The sequence below is a fragment of the Xenopus laevis genome, chromosome 9_10S, assembly GCF_017654675.1.
Source record: "Xenopus laevis strain J_2021 chromosome 9_10S, Xenopus_laevis_v10.1, whole genome shotgun sequence".
NCBI classification, from domain to species: Eukaryota; Metazoa; Chordata; class Amphibia; order Anura; family Pipidae; genus Xenopus; species Xenopus laevis.
Genome location: NC_054388.1, coordinates 100,260,891 through 100,283,417, shown reverse-complemented (window position 1 = coordinate 100,283,417; position 22,527 = coordinate 100,260,891). Strand labels below are relative to the sequence as shown.

At 39.2% G+C, this 22,527-nt stretch overlaps 1 protein-coding gene across 1 annotated transcript; it reads left to right on the top strand.

The window, feature by feature from the left end:
• Positions 1–490: 490 nt before the first annotated feature.
• Positions 491–18,864, top strand: tmem204.S (transmembrane protein 204 S homeolog). Its single transcript, XM_018239230.2, has 3 exons — positions 491–1,746; positions 11,654–11,809; positions 17,870–18,864. The coding sequence occupies exons 1-3, from the start codon at positions 1,476–1,478 to the stop codon at positions 18,112–18,114; spliced, it is 672 nt and encodes a 223-aa protein (XP_018094719.1). The 5' UTR covers positions 491–1,475; the 3' UTR covers positions 18,115–18,864.
• The last annotated feature ends 3,663 nt before the right edge of the window (positions 18,865–22,527 follow it).

The window sequence follows — 22,527 nt, the reverse complement described above, 5'->3', positions numbered from 1 at the left end:
CGAATCCGTCCCTGGCGAATTTTCGTAGGTTAGTAAATTTGCTCCTTTGTGTGCATTAAGGAGCAGATTTATCAAGGGTCGAATTGAAAATTCCAAAGTATTTTTGTGTACTTTGATCGAATAGGCCAAAATTCGATTCGAATTTGAAAAAAATTTGACTACTCGAATATCTAAATTTCTCATGTACTTTGACCATTCGCCATCTAAAACCTGCTGAATTGCTGTTTAAGCCTATGGGGGACGACCTAGACCCTATTTGGAGTCATTTGGTAGACTTTGACAGATCAAAGTTTTTTGGGGCAAATCTTTTGATACGATTTTGATCGAATGCTCTAAAACATCGATTCGAACACAGCCTATTCAACCGCAGTTAAAAACTTAGATTTTAAAATATATTTCGATTGGTCTTTTTTTTATTCGAATTTCGAAGTTATAGGAGTTCAAAAAAAACTCCCATTATTTCGAAATTCAACCCTGGATAAATCTGCCCCTAAGCGAAATATGTAATGGAATCTCTTGCTTTTGTCCTGACTTTAGCTGGTGACCCTGACCCTCCTCCTTCAGCTGTGCTTTTATTTTGAGGAGGGATGAATAAGGGCTATGAGTTGGGGGGGAGGGAAAAATGAGGCTGTGAAAGGGGACTTTGCCTTTCAGGAAACGCATCCTGCTTTAAATTTCTGTTTGGAGCTTCTATCTATGCCCCACGTTTGACTGAATAAGGGGGGAGTTAAAAAAAAAAGGGGGTGGGAAATCCAGCAATAGAAAAACATCCATTTCCTCCTTTCTGAGAGACACATAGAGAGGAAACAAATTAACAGAATACCATGCCAAAAATATATATATCCGTGCAGAAAGAAAAAAATGTTTCCTATTTGCTGTTGCCTTCCCAATCGCTTGCACAGACAAGCTGAAGCTACTCAGAAGCCTGCTTTTCATTCTGTACAGTCTGCAGCGGGGTGGCCTCTTCTCTTTGTTCCCCAGTCTGTGCCAATTACAAAGCTTTGCAGGGAGAGTTCTGTTCCATCTGGAAAGTGTAAATACCTTGGTTGCTTTTCTGACCTGCAAAGATACACCGGCTTAGGATTGAAGCTGACTGACAAGAAGCCACATCTGGAACACATCTGTTTCTTTTGGAGAGTGGGAAAGAGAGAGAGAGAGAGAGAGAGAGAGTCCAATTTCAGCTGTTTTCTGGGGGCTCCTAGATTGGAGGGGTCCACACGGGAATGCTGTTGCATCTCCGAGTAGAGGAGGTGGAAGTTGACTTACAGGAGTGTGGATAAAGTTAAAACGATTGCTGGATTCTTACTTTTCCATCGCCCTTTCATGGGACTTCGAAGCCAGCCGACCCAGCTTTTTTACTCCTGGGGGGCTGTTGAGTATCAGAATGAGTGGGGATGTCCTCTAGCCTCTCCTGACCCCGTGCAGTGCGGCAGGGGAGTTCCCATTTGAGGGGCTAAAAGTCCAAAGGAACAGGCATGGGCATGCAAAAATTGGTGGCCGTGGCTGTGGTCGTTGCTTTGGTGTCACTCGTTCTCAACAACGTGGCCGCATTCACACCAAACTGGGTGTACCAAACATTGGAAGAGGGACGCAAGCGCAGTGTGGGGCTGTGGAAGATGTGCTTCACCAGCAAAGATCTACTGGTTGGCAACAATCTCCTGGTTCAAGGGGACGAAAGAGAGTGCCATTCACTTGGCTGGGGGTCAGAGCCATCTGGCTTACAGGAATCTCGCAACACAGTCAAGTGTAAGTATCTACACAGCAGCCTTATACTTCCCTCACTTCTACAATTATTTTGTGGTGACTGTAAACTCGTAGGGACAATAAAGCAAAACAAATCGAATTTATAATTTTTGTTTGTAGTATTCGAAGCTAGAATACTTTCTTCTGAATAAGCAAAGCTACGGCTTCAGATATTTCTCCAAGTTCATTCTTGAGAAATTACCGGTAAGTCAAGAAATACAATACACATAAGACAAGAGGTCGCTGCACTCAACCCATTATCAGTATATTCAAGGGATTGTTCACCTTTGAGTTAACTTTCAGTATGATGTAGAGAGTGATATTCTGAGACAATTTGCAATTGGTTTTCATTTTTTATTATTTGTAGTTTTTGAGTTATTTAGCTTTTTTCAGCAGATCTCCAGTTTGCAACTTCAGCAGTCTGGTTGCTAGGGTCCAAATTACCCAAGCAACCATGCATTGATTTGAATGAGACTGGGATATGAAAAGAAGGGGGTCTGAATAGAAAGATGAGTAATAAAAAGTAGCCATAGCAATACATGTGTAGCCTTACAGACCATTTGTTTTCTAAATGGAGCCAATGAAGCCCATTTGAAAGTTCGAAAGAGTCAGAAGTAAAAAGCAAATAATTCAAAAACTAAAAAGAATAAATAATGAAGACTAATTTAAGAGGCAGATTTATCAAGGGTCGAAGTGAATTAGAAGGAATTTTCGAAGTAAAAAAATTCGAAATTCAAAGTAAATTTTTGGACACTTCGACCATCGAATAGGATACTACGACTTTGAATTCGATTAAAAGTAAAAATAGTTAGAATATTCAACCATTTGATAATCGAAGTACTGGCTCTTTAAAAAAAACTTTGACTTCAATACTTCGCCAAATTAAACCTGCCGAAGTGCTATGTTAGCCTATGGGGACCTTCTACAACCATTTTCGAAGTCTTTACACATCAAAGTAAAATCATTTGATCATGCGCTAAAATCGTTCGAATCGTTCGATTTTACTTTGATCGTTCGATAGCCAAATTCGGTGAAAAATACTTCGACTTCGATATTCGAAGTATTTTAATTCGATGGTCGAATTTCGAAGTATTTTACACTTCGAAATTCGACCCTTGATAAATCTGCCCCTAAAAGTTGTTTACAATTGGCCATTCTATAACTTACTAAAACTTAATTTAAAGGCAAACCTGTTAAGGATATTGAGACATTTTTTCCATTAAGCTACGTTAATATGTCTTGGATTGTTTGTATATTGCGATATATCGAGCCTTTTCGTCCTCGATTTAAATAGAGAGGACGAGTTCCCATTTCTAATAATTGGTTTAACCAGCCATTTAGAGCATGGCTGGCTGAAGATAATAGGAAATGCAGTTCAGCAGCAGTTGTATACCCAAATTATGCTTCTCTGATTTAGTGAGTCCAAACACATATACACAAAACCTTTCATCATTCTAGCTAGGAATAATGTAAATTCCAAATCCTAATCAAGCGTCTCTTCATATTGTAAGTTATGTTTCGCAAGTCTCAATTTGGATTGTATAAACATAAAGTGATGTTCAGACAGAGAATCAGTGATATTATGTCATCTCTAAAATTGTACTTTTAAATGATGGAGAATGTTCCCATTGTTGAAAATATATTGGCACTTGGATTCTCCAATTCCCACACTCGTTATTATCCATTCTTATACGTATACTGATCACTTTCTTAAAGGGGATCTAAATAGAATCACTGCACTTTACTCAATTGTTGCTGATAACATATTATTATCAAGGGTAAAGGTATGCTGGGAGCTGTAGTGCAGCAACATCAGGGTTTTATTCTTAAAGCAGTATTGCTCAATGTAAAATTATCTCAGCTCTCCAGGTCATATGCTGCATTAAAATGCAAAATAGTCTTCCTATGAGAATCCCATCGCGTTATTCTGAATCCATGTTCTTTGTACCAGCATCTGAAGTTGGAAGAATTAAGCACATTTTTCCCACCACTAAACAAGTCTGTCTCTCCCCCCCCCCCCATGTCTGATTACAGTTTAATATAATCAAGCCAAAATTACTCAGGGTATTATTTAGGTGTGACAGCCCTGATTTGTGGATTTGCCCAGAAAGTAGAAAGGAGTATGACTATTGTGAGATTTCAGGTAGCAGGAATCTTGACCATGGCACTTTTGTAGCACAGAATCAACACACAGAGCCTTAGTTCAGTCCAATTCAGCCTGGGCTGCTTTATTTGAAGCCATTCACACAGACAGCATAAACAGAAGGTTTCAGCAGGTTGAAATAAAGCAAATAAAATGTATCACAGTCCAGCACTTACTGATTCAGCTCAGTTTCCTCAGTGTCTGGTGTGCAAAGCAATGGCTCCAGGCTTGTAGTTTTAAACAGGAAAATCTGTAATGATCTCTCTGTGTCACTCTCAGCTTGAGTTCACAGCAGGCTCCTCAGCCCCTCACACACACTGAAATTAGACACCTGATTAATTTATGAGCAGGTAACTAACACCACACCCAGGTCAGTCTGGAGTGGAATGGAAGGCCCGCCCAGATCCTTCCCTCCATTCCAGCCCTGGATACCCTAAAGAAGAATAACAATGCAGTTTCTTAACTGCCATATCCTTCATCCAGGGCCCTTAACCCCTGAACTAACATGCATTTTCCTTTTACCATATCACACTATATACTGTAAAAAGCATTGGAGAAATGTTGGAGTCATTTTTTTAATTCCAATGTATAAGTTATGCTATAACCAAATCCCTCAGAAAGGGAACCCTGAGAATTAACAGAAGCTACAACCCAAGGATTGTAGACCACAACATACACAGAACCACCAAGGTCATTATTATTATACATTATCCACCATGGTGTATTCAATAAGATGAGCAAAGTGTCCAACAGAAGGCATATACTACAGTCATCCCTGGTCTGACCTGTCCTACACTCACTTGATTCATTAAGAATTCTACTACGTCATTATAAATTTTACACAGGGACTAACCAATTAGTTATTTTCTTTTGTTTTCTAACTTAAGGTGGCCATAGATGTAACAATTACGATCTTTCTTAGAAAAGATGTTTCCAAGAAAGATCGTTCGTTTCAATACACACGTGTAGAGCTGAATCGTCGGATATACAGATAGAAACAATCAAATTCTACCTGTATCTGACGATTCAGCACTAACAAACGCACCCAATCGAAATTTTCCGTCCAGCCCGATCGACGAGCCGACCGATATCCAAGTCTTCTGCTGATATCGGTCGGCTCTTTTTCCACCATACACGCACCGAATATTGTATGAATGAATATTTGTACGATATAACCTGTGCGTCTATCTATGGCCACCTATATAGTTGGCTGTTTAAATCTAATTGCTGATTGGTTGCAATGGGCAACAGCTCCAGAAATCTCTCCAGATATTTTTCTCCAATGCTAGTTTTGCCTGCAACATTCTTGCTTTCAAGGTTACAACTCTCAAATGGTTGCCCTTTTTATTGGCCACTGTGACAGTTTGCTGTTTAGACTGAAACACTGGCACTGTATTGCCTACAAGGATGCAGGGGGACTGCTGTGTATAAGTACTCTAAGTACTCTGTACTCATCCTGTTACTCAAATCTACATTACTGATAGAAGAGCTATGGGAATGATGTACTGTATATATTGGGTCAAAGGAGCCTAAAACTCTGTTTAGGTCCATTTCAGCACCAAGTCCCCTTTGTTATGTTTATTAAACTCCATGAATAACTGCAATGCATAAGTAGAATTTTCCCAGCATAAGATGCTGTAATAATCCTTACAACCAAAAAAATATATAGTTGTAGGAGTTGTAAAGGAAAGCCAATATAATGTACTGTACTGTGTAGCCATGGGGGCAGCCATTCAAGCACAGGATACACAGTAGATAACAGATAAGTACTACTATAGTTTATATAAACAAGCTGCTGTATAGCCATGGGGGCAGCCATTCAAGCACAGGATACACAGTAGATAACAGATAAGTACTACTATAGTTTATATAAACAAGCTGCTGTGTAGCCATGGGGGCAGCCATTCAAGCACAGGATACACAGTAGATAACAGATAGGTACTACTATAGTTTATATAAACAAGCTGCTGTGTAGCCATGGGGGCAACCATTCAAGCACAGGATACACAGTAGATAACAGATAAGTACTGAAGAATCCCATTGTATACTACAGAGCTTATCTGTTATCTGCTGTGTATCCTGTGCCTTTTCTCCCTTTTCAGCTTTGAATGGCTGCCCCCATGGCTACACAGCAGCTTGTTTATATAAACTATAGTAGTACTTATCTGTTATCTACTGTGTATCCTGTGATTGAATGGCTGTCCCCATGGCTACACAGCAGCTTGTTTATATAAACTATAGTAGTACTTATCTGTTATCTACTGTGTATCCTGTGCTTGAATGGCTGCCCCCATGGCTACACAGCAATTTGTTTATATAAACTATAGTAAACTATAGTATAGTAGAGTTTCTGAATGCAGCACTCCAGTTTTATCAGTGTGGCACAACAGTACATTATAGTTTCATTACTTTAGGACACTTTAATTTTTTGGTGGTACTGAAACAAACCCTTATTTAAAAAAAACCCTCCCCCCGCTTCCCTCCCCCCCCAGCCTAGCTGCCCCCCCAGGCAAATGCCCCTAACTCTTTATTCACCCCTCTGTGCAGACTCTGATCACTGGTGCCATCTTCTTCTTCTATTCGTTTACCTTCGGAATGGGACCAGCAAAGTGGCGCATGTGCAGTTGGAGCAATTTTCTGTTTCTGCGCATGCAGCGAAACTAGCGAAAATTGGCGCTTCGCCAGTTTGATTCCGAAGATTACCAAACTCTGCTGGACAGAATCTGCATGGAGGGGTAAATAAAGAGTTAGGGGCATTTGCCCAGGGGGGCAGCTAGGCTGGGGGGGAGGGGTCTATGTAGGGTAGAGTTTTTTTCTAATTTTCTTTCTCCTTTAAGGAGAATTTGCATTAGGTCACTAGCAATAAAACATTCACAGTTCATTTTCCTTCCCACTGCTCTACTAATCCAAAGGTCATATACCACGTGTGGAAAAAAGAGTTTTAAACAGTTTTTTTTTTTGTTTTGCAAAAGGCATTTCATACTGGGTGTCCAAAAGAATAGGGATGATCGATGGAACAGAAACAAAAATTTGGCCTTGCACTAATTACTGAACTTTCACTCTGCCCAAGTGCAAACAGTTGTACTGATAAAGGTCCTTAAACAATGGCAGGCAAAACTGTTGATAACCAAGGCCTCAGATGTGGCCCCTGCTGCTCCCCAAATGGGTTACACAATTGTTAAAGGGCATGTCTATGTATCTGGATAAAAGTCCTGCCTGTGGCTGCGATTCCTTTCCATTATATCCATCAGTTACTCACAGCAAGTCCTGGTGTTGAGTTTCAAGACACCACTTTTTCTAAGATGTAAGAATTATTTAAACTTTTTGTAAATGACAAGATGTGAAAAAAAGGGGTTTTTTTTGCATCAAAGCCCCATAGACTTGCATTGCATTAAAATTAGTTCAAGCTGGGCCAGAAACAGGGTTGTGAGCAGTTGTGCAAAACTTAAAGTAAGTCCATTTAAACAACTGGATTTGACTGGGAAAGATGGAGAAAACATTTTCCCAAAATGTCAGCTTTTAATAAGTTTTAATACATGAGCAAAACTGGTAAAAAAATACAAAATGTCAGGGAAAGGTAATTAGACAAACTGAAAATATCAAAAATCCCAATGGGACCTTTGGTAAATCTCACCCCTATTTCTTTAATCCTAGTACAGGTAAGGGATCCGTTATCCAGAAAGCTCAGAATTACGGAAAGGCCATCTCCCTATTTTATCCAAATAATGTACGTTTTTAAAGAAAACGAAGCACCGCGAGTGCCATCACGCTGTCGATTTTTCATTCTAGTCGGCGGAAAGGTAGGGGAAGGAAGTTCGGGGAGATTGACGACCTGAGGAAGAGGAGATTTGTCACTGGGGCGACTAATCTCCCCGAATCTGCCCATGTGCCCTTACCCTAAAGGAGCACCAAACCCTTAATTATAAAAACCCCTACCCCACTACCTAAATAGACCCCCCCCCCCAGCCTAGGTGTAAGCATTGGTAAATGCCCCTAACGCTTTACTTACGTCTCTTTGCAGATTCAGAGCAGCGGAGCTCACGGGAACCATCTTCTTATCTTCGGTCTTCTTCGGGAAGTAAGTGCCGTATGGGCGCATGCGCAGTTGGAGCAGTCTTCGGGCTTTTGACAACTGTGCATCTGCAGAAATTAAAGGAAATTGGCGACCTGAAGATTACTGAAGAGCCAGAAGATGGCCCCCGTGAGCTCCACTATGCTGAATCTGCAAAGAGAGGTAAGTAAAGAGTTAGGGGCATTTACCGAAGGTAAAATTATAATTAAGGGTTTGGTTCTCCTTTAAGGTATGAAGATCCACATTACGGAAAGATCCATTATCTGGAAAACTCCAGGTCCTGAGCATTCTGGATAACAGGTCCCATAACTGTACAGTAAAATGTAAATATGGTGGAAATTAAGTCAGAGAACCTGTGTTATTTGGCTATTTGTATTATTCTACCAAAGAGCAGAAGGTTGGTTCAATCCACTCTGTTCTAAAAAGGAGTATTTACTTCACATCCTACAACAATATAAGCCAAAAATGTTTTACATGGTTAATGCAAAAAAAATCACCTGAATATACAATAAATAAACACAGCAGCTTAATATCTGACTCTACTGCTTCTTCATGGGTCGGGTGTGAGTCCTGGGGGGATTTCAAGCAGAGAATTCTTACAGGAGAATAAAAAGGGAATCTTTAAAGCAGGACCAGACAAATCCTAGGAGCAAAGTAACTTCCAAGAGCTGCCCCCTGGTTAATAACATATGGGGAGATGGCACATGGGGAGATTAGTCGCCTGTAAATCTGCTCTACTGCAAATGCTTTCCCACTGGCAATATTGGTCCATTGCAGCATTAACAGTCAATTCTCTTGACATAAGTCAGTTGAGTGTGGAATTACCAGCAGCACAAGGCAGGTGCTCATTCCAGGGTTCCCTTGAGTCCATTGTGCCCTATACTTTGCATATGCATGCAATTCATTTGAGCTGGCTCAAAAGGTGCACTAGCATTTTGGGGCCAAAATCTGCCACGTGACAGATGGAATGCAATTTAAGTGAATGTCAGGAGGAAGTGCAGTCAGTGGCATCTCTCTGTTAGCAGAAACATGACAGTGGAGGATTTGCCACCTTTGACTTTAGCCTAAGGAATCATTCATGTTGTAAACTCTGAACTGAAGTCTTTCAACACTTGCTTTTATGGGACAATTAGAAGCTGTTACTTAAAAAAAACCATGTGAAAACATGCTTGGAGTTTGCCAAAAGGCATATATATATATATATATATATATATATATATATATATATATATATATATATATATATATATATATATATATATATATATATATATATATACTCTCTCTCTAGAGAGAGAGAGAGAGAGAGAGAGAGAGAGAGAGAGAGAGTACTGCACACTTCAAAAAACGCTGTTTATACAGTAAAGTATTGTGGTGTCAGCTCCTCTAGCTGTCTAGATGATAATGCTCTCCTATATCTATTGCACTGTAGCTTCTATTGCTACTTCATATGTCTTAAATTACCCCTTGATATAGCTTATTTGGTCCAGTAGCTATGCTACCTCATCTGTTTCAAGGGGTAGGCCCAAAACTCTATAGCATAATGGGCAATACCTTCCTGCACTAGGTAAATGTTGCAAAATAACTTTAAGATGCTGTAATGCTCCTTGCTTTGTTATTAATAGCATACTGAGATCCTAATTTGCATTGCTGGCCACAAACCTTTGCATGTATGTTTGCCTATGGCCTATAACACCAAGGGGGTTATTTACTAAACTCTGAATGCAAAAAATTTGTGATTTTTTTAATTTAAAAATCATGGATTTTCGGAATTTATTAAACCCTGAGGATGGAACAGTCCGAATCTGAAAATCCGGCATCTCAGACTTGTCGACGTTGCATATAAGTCAATGGGAGAATTCCCAATGATTTTTTGATGTGCGCTGGGTTTCGTGCAATACCCCAAAGTTTTCAAGCAAAAAGCATAAGAAATCTGAGATTACGGGTGAAAATTCAGGAAAAATTGTGAAAATCAGATGAAAAATCCGAAAAAAATCTGATTTTTTCCCGCAAAGCAAATTTTCGGGAAAATGTAATAATAAATAAGCGTTAAAAACCAGAGCGGATTTGATTGGAGTTTGAAGCAGAACATATTGAGATAAATTCGGACTTTGATAAATAACCCCCCAAGTCCTGCATGGATGCCAATATGATATACTGACATGCAATGCCTATACCACTAAAACCCAATATAGGCTGCCCATCTTAGAGCATAAGTTAAAGTGATATTGACTTAAAAAAACTACTTTTTAAAACATGAATGAAAATATTACCTATAGTTCATGTTGATCATTTTTTGCCGAGAGGTCTGTTTTTGTAAGTAATTGTAAGTTGAAGTTCCTAAACCTGACTGTTTTACCAACCTGTCTGTCCCATCTCAGCCTGTCAGTCAAAGTTTGGGCCTGTCCCAACCTAATTAGGGTTGCCACCTGGCCGGTATTTTACTGGCCTGGCCAGGAAAAATGATGGTTGATCCCAATGATATTAATAGGAAAAAAAGATAAATATATAGGAAGGACTCCTGCTGCACAAATATGGCAGCCTCCTCATGGAGGAACACCGAGAGTCAAAAAGGTAATGTAAAAGCTTTGAGCAAATACTTTATGGCAAAATTATAACTAGCAAACAAAGCCAGTAGTATGATAGATGTAAAAATGGTTTAATTTCTGGTGTTGGTATCTCTTTAAAGTCATATTAGGCAACTCTGCCCCCTAACTGACCAAGGCCTATGTCATTTTGTGCTACTTGCAATCATAAGACATATTGAAAAAATAGATTTTTCAGGATACATGTTCAGAAATGCAAGGAGATCCAGACAACACCATTCACAAGTGTCATGGCTGACTGTCAGTTTGTTCTATTGGGAACAGTTTGTCATCCTTAGATGACTTCAACACCATTAGTATGATATGTGTTTTAGTTTGCCTACTTTTGTTTTCTAAGCTGTCCTGGTTTACAGTAACTATGTCAGCACCAACATTTTATCATCCACCCCAAAATAAGCTCTTCTGCACTCATCCATAGAGAGGGTAACTAGGAACTAGAAGAGAATAATTGCTAGACTATCTGTGTCCTTATAAAGGCTGCAACTTTCTTGTTGATTCCAAGAACATGTAGCCAAAATTGTACTGAAGCAAAGAAAGTTATAGCTTTTACTGGATTTTACAAAAATTTTTATTGGTCCCCTGAAAAATGTAAAATGGGGGTTCTACTGTATATACAAAGCTGCTGCCAAGCTGCATGTTTGGGTTAAATATACCAGCAAATAAAGAAAAGGGAATATTTTCTAAATAACACAGGCAAAAGGGAATATTCTCTAAATAACACAGGCTTGTGACCGGGGACATAACTACAGACTGTGCGGTTGGAGGGGGGCCCAGGAGGTACAGGGGCCCCATAAAGCCCTAATTCATATATCATTTCAATAAATATTGGTAAAACTGGTCAACCTCGAGACATTTTGGGGGCTTGAAAAATAATTTGCTGTGGGGACTACTATCTAGTTATACCAGTGCAAGTGACATCACTCTTTATGCAAATGCCATGCCAGTGTAGCTGACTTTCCAAGTTAGAAGTGCGAGTTGGCTATGACTATAGTGTTATTTGTATGCGTGTTAGTGCACTGTATGAGATGGCTTGCAGTATTTAACTGGTATGCAATATTATGTAATTTCTATTTCTGCTTTCCTTTCCAGTGCAATTTGACATGATGAGGGCCTGTAACTTGATTGCCACCGTTGCCCTAACTGCTGGTCAACTCATCTTCCTGATGGGACTCGTTGAGCTGCCCATAGTTTCTCAGGATTCCGAGTGGTGGGAAGAAGCAATAGCTGCTGTATTCCAGCTGGCTAGTAAGTGTGGCTAACAGTAAAGCAGAATATTATCATATTGCTACAATGACATCAGTGACCATTGTTTGAAAGGGAAGTGATTACAGCTGAACTCTACTGAAAACTGTCAGTGCCTTCAAATTTGAATACTCTGTGTTAACACTCATAAAACTATAAATGTGAAGGCTCTCAGAGTAGACAATGATTGGGCCTGTCCCAACCTAATTAGATTTGCCTCCTGGCTGGTATTTTACCGGCCTGGCTGGGAAAAATGATGGTTGATCCCAATGATATTAATAGGAAAAAAAGATAAATATATAGGACGGCCGGTATTTTTTTCCAGAAAAAGTGGCAACCCTAAACCTAATCCATCACCTAACACAGTAATCTCCAGCTAGTGGCTTGCAGTGGCCTCAAAGCAGGAGCGTATTTTTCAATTCGAGGTTTAGAGGCAACTTTGGTTGTATGAAAAAAAACAGTTGTATTTCCAAACAGAACCTCATTAGGCTGCCTGTCTTTATACAGCCAATCACAGCCCTTATATGGCACTCCAAGGACTTTTCCATGCTTGTGTTGCTCTCCGACTCTTTTTACATTTGAATGTGGCTCACTAGTAAAAAAAAAAAAAAGTTGGCAACCCCTGATCTAACATAACAGACTCACCAACCCTAAGGCTTGGATCCTAGTGCTACTGTACTGTCTGCATTGTCCATAGTTCAGGTCTCAGCCCACAGCAATGATTCTCAACCTGCAACGATCCAACTATCCTCAACATATTAAGGGGCAGATTTATCAAAGGTCGAAGTGAAAATTCTAATTTAAAAAAAATTCTAATTTCAAGCTAATTTTTGAGTACTTCGACTAGGGAATAGTCCAAGTTTAATTCGAATTGGAAAAAAATTTGAAAATTCGAAATTTATTATGTACTGTCTCTTTAAAAATCCGACTTCGAACCATTCACCATCTAAAACCTGCCAAATTGCTGTTTTACTTTGAAAAGTCAAAGTTTTTTTGGGGGGGAAAAACTTAGAGTGGTACGATTTGAATGAGCGATTACTCCGATTGGTACAATTTATATTTGATCGAAAACGGACCTATTCGGCTAAAAAAAACCCCATTAATTTAATGTCGGTTGGTCTTTTTGAATTCGAATTTCGAAGTTTTTCAAATTTGATATTCGACCCTTTATGAATCTGCCCCTAACTATTGGAAGATTAACAGCAGATGGAGACTTGCAGGTTGAAGATCACAGCCCTATATATGTGTGATGCACAAAATATATGATATACACATAGATAAGCTGTTAAAAAACATAACCTTACTTAAAGGGGTGGTTCACCCTTAAGTTAACTTATGGGTGTAGATTTATCAAGGGTCGAAGTGAAAATTCAAATTTTTAAGCTCTTTTTAAGTGGAATTCGACTAGGGAATAGTTTAAATTCGATTCGACTTTTTAAAAAAATTCAAATACTATTTTATAAACTTATTATGTACTGGCCCTTTATGAATTCAAATTCGACTATTCGCCACCTTTAACCTGCTGAATTGCTGTTTAAGCCTATAGGGGGCGTCCTAGGGATCATTTCGGAGTTGTATGCAGCCTTCCTAAAAATCAGAAAATTCAGAAAAAAACTCGAATTGAAGCTGATTCAAATTCAATTTGAGTTTGTGGGTCGCTCCCATTCACCCGAGTTTGAAAAATTCTAATCTTTTGATAAATTTCGAAATGGTTGTATTTTGTTAGAATTTTGAGTTCATGGGAGTTTATGGGAGTTTTTACACACTCCAATGAACTCTGAATTCGACCCTTTATAAATCTGCCCTTAGTATGTTATAGTATGGCCAATTCTAAGCAACTTTTGAATTGGTCTTCACTATTTATTTTCATTAGCTTTTGAATTATTTGCCTTTTTCTTTTCACTTTTTTCACCTTACAAATGGGGGTCACTGACCCCATCTCAAAAAACAAAAGCTCTGTAAAGCTACAATTATACTGTTATTGCTACTTTTTATTACTCATGTTTCTATTCATCCTCTCCGATTCGTACTCCAGTCTCTTATTCAAATCAATGCATGGTTGCTAGGGTTATTCGGACCCTAGCAACCACATTGCTGAAATTGCAAACTGGAGAGCTGCTTAATTAAAAAACCAAATAACTCAAAAACCACAATTAAAAATTGACGCGGGCGTTGAAATTGGCACTCATTAAAATTATTTTGATGCCCATTGACTTCAATGCGCTTCGCAAATTTTTTGGCGTTTCGCAGGAAATTCGCAAATTTTACGGCAAAGCCGTAATTATCTACTCCCGAGCCAGGGCAGTGAGTTGATAATTCATCGGTGAAAGATGAACATATTGCTTCCATTCACACATTTTTTCCCCTTAGAGGAAAACTATACCTCAAAAATGAACACTTAAGCAACAGATAGTTAATATCATATTAAGTGGCATATGAAAGAATCTTACCGAACTGGAATATACATTTAAGTAAATATTGCCCTTTTACATCTCTTGCCTTGAACCACCATTTTGTGACCTGACCAGAAGTACTTACTAAGCTCTGAATACCCGTAATTCCCCGAAATCTGAAAAATTTGTGTTTTTTTTATAAAATCGGACTTTTAAAAAAATCAGGAATTTTTCGGACTTTATTAAACCCCGAGGGCTAAAAAGCCCGTATATAAAACCACGGCATCTCAAACCTGTAGAGGTTGCATAAAAGTCAATGGAACAATCCCATTGATTTTTGGTTGTGTCGGGCAATTTCACAATGTTTTCAGAGCTTTCGGAGGAAAACTCATGAAAAAATCGTGAAATTCTGAGCTTTTCCCGCAAAGGTAATTTTCGAGAAAATGTAATAATAAATAAGCGTGGAAAACCCGATTCGGACCTTGATAAATAACCCCGTAACTGTAACAGGAAGGAGTGTGGAAGCAAAAGCACAACTCCGCCTGTTAATTGGCTCATGTGACCTAACATGTTTGGTTTGTTTGTGTGCACCGTGAATCGTATGATCCCAGGGGGCAACACACACACACACACAGTAGTAACAGGCATTTCCTCGTCCTGTGTGGGGACATCCTGGCGCCCTCCAGTCTCTGTCCCTGGGCCTGACTACACAGAAGACTGCAGCACAAAAAGAGGAAACTAGGGGCAGACTAAATTTAGGCGCATATGTTGCTGTGTGCCAGGGAGAGACAAAATAACAACACAGAGAATTTCCTTCCTATGCAAAACAGATAGATATGAATACAGTGGCCAAACAGTGGCATAAGACAGTAATGTCGATTTAATACATTATAACAATTGTTGGATTCAATTTGCTGCATCTTAAAAAACTTTGTGAGATGCAGCAAGCTGACCCTGGCCTTTAAGTACAGTATCCAGAATGCTCGGGATCTGGGGCTTTCCGGATAAGGGATCTTTCCATAATTTGGATCTTCATACCTTAAAGGGGAACTGTTGCAAACATGAAAAATTAATCTAAGTTCAGAAGATTATTCTAGAATAATCAAGTTGATCTTCACTATTCCTCTCTCAGCATCTGTTTCTCTTCATTCAGGAGTTGGGTGTCAGATAATTATTGACAGTTAAGGTGGCCATACACAGGAAGATCCACTCGTTTAGCGATGTCACCAAACGAGCAGATCTCTCCCCAATATGCCCACATTGAGGTGGGCGATATCGGGCTGATCCGATCCTGGGCCTTAGGCCACAACGATCGGATCAGAATAGAGGCAATATGGCCGGTCGGATAGAGGGACCACGTCAACAAACAGGTGCGGCAAAGATCCAACGGGATTTTTTACCCTGCCTGATCCAGATCTGGCCGACTTTTGACCAGATATCTATTGGGGACGCCCGTCGGATGGCCCCACACAAGGGCCAATAAACTGCCGATCGGCCTGCCAGCAGTTTTTATTGGCCCGTGTATGGGAGGCCTTTAGATCCAATATATCCTTTTACCTAGAAGATATATTAAAGCTCACTCTATTAAAATCACCAGACAACATGTCTCTCTACATGCAGGATTTGTGCAAAAGGCAGTTATTTTGTTAGATTTTGTTTGCACTGGAATCAGTTATTTGACTGAGCTCTAATACATCTGCTAGGAAAGGGAGCCCCTTCTCTAAGATATATTGGATCTACCTGTCAATGACTATATGACACCCAACTGGTGCAAGAAGATCGAATGAAGAGAAACAGATGCTGAGAGAGGGATAGTGAAGATAAAATTGATTATTTCAGAAATTATTCAGAATATTAAATTTATTGTATTTAGAAAGTTTATTTTTTTCAGCATGATAAAGCTTATATTACATTTTCATTTTTGCGATAGTTCCCCATTAAGTCTACTAGAAAATCATGTAAACATTAAATAAACCCAATGGGCTGGTTTTGCCTGCAATAAGGATTAATTATATCGTAGTTTGGATCAAGTACAAGCTACTGTTTTATTTTTCCAGAGAAAAAGGAAAACATTTGGATTATTTCGATAAAATGAAGTCTATGGGAGACTGCATTTATGTAATCTGGAGCTTTCTGGATAGCGGAATTCCGGATAATGGATCCCATACCTGTAACATTTAAGCATGTTGGGCATAATTCAATTAAATGTCTGTGGCTAACGAGCTGCTTTGAGGTGCATGCCTTTTCCAGAAATCTCAACCCAAATGACCTTAAGAGTAGGCTTTAAGAGCTTTCTAGAATAGTGTTTCCTAACCTTTGTAGAATGGGACCCAAATGAAATCAGCTATTCGCTGTCATAATCCAACAGCTGGTAATGAAGTAACTGAATTAGAGAAAGAAATGGTGCTGTAGTAATGGGGTTGTTCACCTTTAAATTAACATTTAGTATGATGCAATATTGTTGATATTCTGAGACAATCTGCAATTGGTCTCCTTTTTTTTTGGTTTTCAGTTATTTCCAGCTCTCCAGATTGGTATTGCATCAGCTATCTGGCTGCTAGGGTCTTATTTACCCTAGCAACCTGGCAGTGGTGTTAATGAGAAATATTAATAGGAAGACAAGTAATTAAAAATTAGTAACAATTTTGGCCTCATAAAGAAATAGTTTTTTGGCTGCTTGGTTCAGCAATCCCCATCTGAATGCTGGAAAGGGTCAAAAGACAACTTCAAAAACTATATTAAAAAAATAAAGACCAACTGCAAAGTTGCTAGGAACAGGACATTCTATTACATACTAAAAGTTAACCTAAAGGGGTTGTTTGCTTTTAAATGAACTTTTAGTATGATGTAGAAAGTAATATTTTAAGACACTTTGCAACTGGTTTTCTTTTTTTTTTATTATTACTAAAAGTTAATTTAAAGGTGAACCATCCCTTTAATTATTCAGTGGATTCACCAAAGTGTTACAATACTAATCTGTGTGTGCCTTGAACCATAGAAAATCTATGCACAGATTTTTTGTGTGTGTTTTAAAGTGCTATAATGATTTCTACAAGGTGCTATCTCCAAAATAAAATTATAATTATTATTATAATTAAATTATAATATTCCATCTAAAACCTGTAGAAATCATGTTGATGTCAATGGCAGATGTTTTTAACGTTTAGGATTCTTGATAGGTTTAGGGCTGCTTGCGTTGGTTTTCTTTTGATAATCCAATAAATTCGACTTCTTGCGGTGACAATTCGATAAAGTTGAGTTTTCGGAGCGACAATCTGAAAAAGTCTCACAATTCAAATTGATGCTCGATTTTGACGCACCGATTTTTTTCAAGAAGTTTTATTGGTAAATTAAGGGGATTCAGGTTTGGGAGTTTGGTCGAACTTTTTTTTTTTTAATAAAGTGAGAAATAGTTGAGTTTTAGTAAATAACCCCGTTGAGGTATGAACTGTTGTATGTCATTAACTATCATCAAAGCCCATGTGCATTTATGCCAGCAACAACATGGCTAAAAGACTAACCAATGACTGCTTGTTGGCTAAGTAGGTCACACAGGAGTCTAATGAACTGGCAAGCCCACACACTCAAAGGCCAATTGGGTATGCGCCATATGTTGTGACAATGAAAAGAGATCAATGTGTAACATAAGTTGTTTCTGATTATTTAACAGGTTTTGTACTTGTCATCGGACTGGTGACCTTTTATCGCATTGGACCCTACACCCACTTATCCTGGTCCTGCTATCTGGACATTGTTGCCTGCCTTTTGGCTACCTTGGCAGCTGCTATCCTCATCTGGAACATTCTCCATCGCCGAGAAGACTGCATGGCTCCACGTGTCATTGTCATCAGTCGATCCCTAACTGCCCGCTTTCGTAGAGGCCTTGACAATGACTATGTGGAGTCGCCGTGCTGATGGTGGCACATACGCAAATAAGTATTGCTTTGCCACATAAACAGCAAGGAAAAATAAAGAAAGTGTCCATGGGACAAGGAGACAGATCGCATGACCATAATTATTAAATGCACATATATGTATTAAGCCATTCGTTATTGTGCACAAGTAAATATTTCACTTAAGTCTTCAGGCTGATGGAAAGTGATGGGAAGTTTGTACTAAGAGCTGACTTGAGGGACTCAAGCTGCCTCTGTCTGCCAATACAAGAATAGTAGGCGAAGATATAAATTACTGAATGTTATGAAATGATGGAACATCTCTGCACCTTCCCAGTTCATATTTGGTACCAGCAGAACGGCTGTGAATCACGGTCCTTATGTGATAATCTGGCCTTATGGGAACACTTGTCAATGAAGAGGAGCTGCATGGTATCAGCAAGGACAAAGTTACCGGCTCGATTTGATGTCCTTCCAGCACTTCATACAGGGAGCTTGTTTTCAAGGCTACAAATTTAGCTCCTTTTTACAAAATGCCTTATAGCTAGGCAATAATAAGTAGGTAGCATGATCTTGAAAAATATAGAACCCACTGTTTCTAAGCAGCCTGATTCAATAAGAGATTATTCAGGTAAATGAATGATGAGAGGTGACACATGGCACTAAATATGTTTAGCTATGTCACTTAGATTTCATGCGAGGAAACACTCACATACCCTCCACCAATCATCTATTGTACATGAAATACTTAATAAAATAATTTTTTTTTGTATTATTTATCACCTGGTTTTGGAAAGTGTAAATGAATAAATAAGTAAAATGTATATCAAACCTATTGAATCTATGCGCTACTTTATTATACTATGTAAGAGCATAAGCCTAAATTGGAAAGCAAATTAGGCCTGACCACTATGGAAGCAGCGGGGTTGCAAAGTTTACATTGCAATAAAATAAAAAGTACATTATCTTGCTGATAGCCAAAACACAGGTGAATTCGTAAGAATACAATTTGGTTGTTTAGACCAAAGTGATAGTATAAACCAATAACATTGCATTCTATCTAGAATAATGTGATTGTTAAGCCTAGGAACAGGGCTGAGATGTATTCAACTGTCCAGGCCATTCTACACCATGAATACATAGCTCTTCAGGGTTTCCAAAGTGATCTACATAATGGTACGGCTGAATTGCAAAGGGTCATACCAGTACAACATCAAATGTTTTTACATTAATTTACAGAACTGGACAAATGTCAGTTACTGGTACAGGCTAATAATATAAATGAAGCAAGAGTCACTGCACTCTTCTGGAAAAGTGGGGGGAGTAATGAAAGTAAAGCACATGCTAATATATTTAAGAAATATAGACTATATGCACTGAAGGACTATAGCAACTGGATGCATAATATGGCAAAAATGCTATTTGCCACTTTTTCTCATCAAACATTTGGGGGCAGATTTATTAAGGTTTAAATAGTAAATTCAAATTCGAATTTTGGAGTTGGATTTTTGGTCAAAACTCACAAATTCAAGTTTGGAATAATACAAACTCTAATTTAAATTCAAATTCGAGATTTATCATACCTGGACCCTGGGAACAACTCTAATTCGACTATTTGCCACCTACCGAGTTCATGTAGCAGTCAATTGAAGAGGTAAAATGACCCATTTGACGATGTTAATAGCCTTCCTGAGAAAAAATTAGTTTCGAGTTTAGTCGAATTCGATTTGTGTTTCGGGTCGCTAATATTCATTCTAGTTTTAGATGTTCTGTTTTTTTCTTAAATAAGATAATATTTGAGTTATGAGGTAATTCGAGTTCATTTGACGTTAAAAAAAAACTCTATGGGAGTTATTTACTGAACTCGGAATGCAAAAATCACGAAAAATTCATGATTTTTTTTAATAAAAGCGGACTTTTAAAGAAAAAAAATCTATTTTTTGTCCCTTTTTTTATTTCCAAAATATTGGGAGGTATGCATAGTGAATATTTATAAGTATGGACTTGCTGGACCTGTCTCATTTAAGTTATTATATATTATATGTGGACATGAAAAGAAAACTGGGTTGCAATTTATATGGTACATCTGTATAAATCAAGCTTCCGTCCAAAAGTGACTGGATATGCTTTATCTGTTTCTGCATGGCCACATTCCCCATAGTCTTATACAAGTGCTTCCCAAAGCAAACTGCTGACAGAGTGCATATTAATGAAGTGAGGAAGAATATTAAGGAAAGGTTTGCTCGCTTTGAAGAAGGATATATACAAAATTGCCTATTTCTAATTGCTATTATAATATTAAAATTGGTTTCCAGTAACGTAACTAGAGGGGGGCGGGCCCTATTGCTGGACGCGCAGCCGGGCCCCCCGATCCCCTCCGTACGCGATTTTCGGCCCGGATTTCAGTGGCGTGCGAGCTGCCGGGGGGCCCTGAGGGGGTGCGGTCCCTGGCCTTCTCGCACCCCCTGCTCCCCCGGTAGTTCCGCCACTGTTGGTTTCTCAAAAGTACTATTATATGTTATTAAAATTACTTTTAGATAAGATAAAATGCTTCATGTAGTTGACTGAAGGGAAGGAAAGTCTCTATAAAAATGTAGGTAAGCATGCATACAGAGCTACAGTGTTGGACTGGGACACCAGGGGCTCATCCAAAAACCTTAGACCAGGGGCCCACACTCAGTACTATTATTCTTTTATTCTCTTAGTCTCTATTCTTTACATAATATAATCTTTTATTCCATCTATTTAGCCTCTTTGTTCTCAAAGAAATGGCCATGACACCTGGGCCCACTGGGAGTTTTCCTGGTAGCCCGGTGGGCCAGTCCGACACTGCAGTGTTACAAATGCTAAAAATATATTTTTTACTGACAGTTTATGCTGCGATCAAATATCACCCAGGGGTTAAATCTCTGTGCTTAGATCAATAAAAGCAGCAGCACTCGGTATTATTTGTAAAAAGTGAAAAATTGTACTTAAAGTTTCGGGCTACTATGGCCCTTTGTCAAAACAGGTAAAATGGGGAAAGAGATAGGAAGATAGTAGAGCTTACCAGTGCCGGGCCTCGCCAGCCAGGTGCCCTAGGCAACCTGGCCGGCAGCTGCATGTAGATGCGCGTACGCACCAGCGCCAAAAGACGCGCATGCGCACTACCGCAAGTAGACGTGCGTGTGCACCAAGGTGGATAAACGTGCATGGGCACCAACGTCGATAGATGACTGTGCACACCAGCGCAGATAGATGCACATGAAGACCAGCGCAAATGGAAGTGCTCACAGTCGGCAAAAGAGCAGAAAGGGGACAGGACTAGTAAGAGGAGGCAGAGAAGGTATGTGTCTGGCGCCCCCCAGCTTTACGCCCCCGGCACGTGCCTACTCGGCCTACCCCTAGTTCCGGCCCTGGAGCTAACTAAGCCTTTGTGAGTCATACGTATTTATAAGGATTGAGCATTCAACCCAGTGTCCCATATTGCGTTGAACTTGGCTGGGCATCCTCTTGACAAGTAAACCAACTTATGTGCATTGGGCATTGAATGTTGAGGAGGGCCAGGCTCTCGTTAATGTACTTTAAAACAACAGACCAAAATTGTTTGATGACTGGGCATTCCCAGAAAACATGAAAGAAAGTGCCTACCGCAAGATTACATTTAGGACATGTATCTGATACTTTGGGGTACAGTTTAGCCAGCCTGTACGGCAATGATCCGCAACCAGTAGCTCGTAAGTAACATGTTACTCTCCAACCCCTTGAAATTTGCTCCCAGTGGCCTCAAAGCATGAGCTTATTTTTGAATTTCTGGCTTGGAGTCAAGTTTTGGTTACATAAAAACCATGTGTACTGCGAAACAGAGCCTCAATTTAGGTTGACAATCCACATAGGGGCTACCAAATGGCCAATCACAGCCCTTATTTGGCACCCCAAGAACATTTTTCATGCTAGTGTTGCTCCCCAACTCCTTTTACTTCTGAATGTTGCTCACAGATTTAAAAGGTTGGGGATCCTTGCTGTACGGTGTTAGGTAGGCCTGGTTGATGAATTTAATTTGAATGAACCTGTCCCTAACTGACATTGTAATATTTGGGACTTGCTTTAAGGCATCTACCCACATTTCCTTCTCAAGTTGGACCGTATCTTTAAATTTTCATGCACAGCTTGTATATGTACACTTGATAAAGGGTAGCTTTCTGCAATAAATTTGCTTCTTGTGCTCCACCATCTAAATCTTCAGATACACTGTTTGTGTGAAGCGTGGCTCTAATAATTAAGGATCGTCACAAAGACGTGCTATGTGCTGAGAACATATTTGATTGGATTCTGATAAGACTAGTATCTATCAATGTTGTTTTCCTTTTTTGTAATTTGACCACTTCCCCTCATCCTTTGGTGGTTGATCCTGCCCATATATGCTGTTATCAGAAGGAATTTAAACTAGGTGCAG

What these genes read in the sequence shown, in the direction of transcription:
- tmem204.S (XM_018239230.2), top strand. Translation starts at nt 1,476, where the DNA reads ATGGGCATGCAAAAATTGGTGGCCGTGGCTGTGGTCGTTGCTTTGGTG. An exon ending in ATCTCGCAACACAGTCAAGT is followed by an intron (nt 1,747 to 11,653) that starts GTAAGTATCTAC and finishes TTTCCTTTCCAG; the next exon opens with TGCAATTTGACATGATGAGG. An exon ending in TGCTGTATTCCAGCTGGCTA is followed by an intron (nt 11,810 to 17,869) that starts GTAAGTGTGGCT and finishes ATTATTTAACAG; the next exon opens with GTTTTGTACTTGTCATCGGA.